This window comes from Budorcas taxicolor, chromosome 5, assembly GCF_023091745.1.
Source record: "Budorcas taxicolor isolate Tak-1 chromosome 5, Takin1.1, whole genome shotgun sequence".
In the NCBI taxonomy this organism is placed as follows: Eukaryota; Metazoa; Chordata; class Mammalia; order Artiodactyla; family Bovidae; genus Budorcas; species Budorcas taxicolor.
This window is the reverse complement of record NC_068914.1, coordinates 48,550,674-48,552,664: the sequence shown is the minus strand read 5'-3', so window position 1 is coordinate 48,552,664 and position 1,991 is coordinate 48,550,674. Positions and strand designations below refer to the sequence as shown.

At 43.7% G+C, this 1,991-nt stretch overlaps 1 protein-coding gene across 1 annotated transcript; it reads left to right on the top strand.

Moving 5' to 3' along the window:
• The first annotated feature begins 739 nt into the window (after positions 1 to 739).
• On the top strand, positions 740 to 1,447 carry LOC128048838 (3-beta-hydroxysteroid-Delta(8),Delta(7)-isomerase-like). Its single transcript, XM_052641281.1, has one exon. The coding sequence runs from the start codon at positions 755 to 757 to the stop codon at positions 1,445 to 1,447; it is 693 nt and encodes a 230-aa protein (XP_052497241.1). The 5' UTR covers positions 740 to 754.
• The last annotated feature ends 544 nt before the right edge of the window (positions 1,448 to 1,991 follow it).

Sequence of the window (1,991 nt, the reverse complement as noted above, 5' to 3'; positions counted from 1 at the left end):
CTAACAAAACTCAGATACTGCAGTTAAAATGTCTAAGCTGTCCCTTCTCCTAGGGACAGAGAGATGTCTGATTAAAATACTTCTGCCTTCTGCCCATTCCTACATTGCATGCAAACAATATTCTGATTTGATATCTCTGATAACTCAAGGGAGAACTTCATAACATTTTTTTTTTTTTTTGCCAATTCCAAGTAAAGATAAAAATCTCTGTGAACAGTATCCCTGATTCCATTATTGCTTTACTTCTCATCAGAATATAAACACAAGAGCTTCTTATTTATACACTGCACTTCCATGTTACATTCTTTTTGCTACCAATATGAAGATTTCCATACAACATAACATTGCTTAAGTATATATGTTTAAAATAGAATTAATACCTATTTTTAAGCAAATCACAAAATTCAAAATGTATGAAGGGTGGAATTTTGCTAAGTTTCTAAAATTATTAACTTACTCCATTCACTTCAAGAATGTTTAGCAAGTGGATCCAGTGTGCCAAGGATTTTTCTAGTCATTTGGGTATATCTGTGTATAAAAGAGAATAGATTCCTATCTTCATGGAGCTTATATTTTAACAAGGAGAGATAGACAATAAAACTGATGTAGCAAGTGCATTTTCTACCATTTATAAGTATGAAGATTGAAAAAAGCTTATCAATATATAGAGATCAAGAGTGTCAGGAGCAATCTTAGTGAGACCCAGGAGCCTGTGGGAGAGGCCGCTGCAAACGCGCTGTTGACCTACAAAGACATGACCACCACCACCAGCCCCACGCACCCCTACTGGCCTCGGCATCTGAGACTAGACAACTTTGTGCCTAATGACTGCCCTACCTGGCATATCCTGGCTGGCCTATTCTCCGTCTCTGGAGTCTTAGTTGTGGCCACATGGCTGTTGTCAGGGCGTGCTGCGGTCATCCCACTGGGGACTTGGTGGAGACTGTCCCTGTGCTGGTTTGCAGTATGTGGGTTCATTCACTTGGTGATTGAGGGCTGGTTCAGCCTCTACCACGCGGACCTTCTCGGAGACCAAGCCATCTTATCTCAACTCTGGAAAGAGTATGCCAAGGGAGACAGCCGATACATCCTGAATGATAACTTCATGATATGCATGGAGACTGTCACGGCTTACCTGTGGGGACCACTCAGCCTGTGGGTGGTGATTGCATTTCTCCACCATCAACCCCTCCGCTTTGTCCTACAGCTTGTGGTCTCTGTCGGTCAGGTATATGGAGATGTGCTCTATTTCCTGACAGAGTACTGTGATGGATTCCAGCACGGGGAGCTGGGCCACCCACTCTACTTCTGGTTTTACTTTGTTTTCTTGAATGCCCTGTGGTTGGTGCTGCCCGGACTCCTCATACTGGATTCTATAAAGCAACTTGCTCACGCCCAGAGCATACTGGATGCCAAAGCTCCCAAAGCCAAGAGCAAGCAGAACTAAAGAGTGATGAACTAGGCTTAAACACCGGCTATCGAGGAACTCTCCACCTGCCAGAAGATTCCAATTCTTGCTCCCACAGGTTGGAAGGACAAATTGAACTGATCTGTCAAACTCAGGTTGATGGGTGGGCAGTGGGAAGAAAGGAGCCGTTTGGAGCCACTGTCAGGAGCCAATGAGACAAAGGTACAAGAGAACCTAGGAAGTCTGTGATGGGGACATTTTTTTTTTTTTTAACTTTACAATACTGTATTGGTTTTGCCATACATTGACATGAATCCACCACAGGTGTACATGAGTTCCCAACCCTGAGCCCCCCTCCCACCACCCTCCCCGTGTCATCTCTCTGGGTCATCCCAGTGCACCAGCCCCAAGCATCCTGTATCCTGTATCGAACCTAGACTGGCGATTTGTTTCTTACATGATAGTATACATGTTTCAATGCCATTCTCCCAGGGACAACTTTTTAAATCAGGAAATAAAGATCTTGACCCTAAAAAAAAACAAAAAAAAAGAGTGTCAGGGGCTGGGCAACATGAGGGTACTA

What these genes read in the sequence shown, in the direction of transcription:
- LOC128048838 (XM_052641281.1), top strand. Translation starts at nt 755, where the DNA reads ATGACCACCACCACCAGCCCCACGCACCCCTACTGGCCTCGGCATCTG.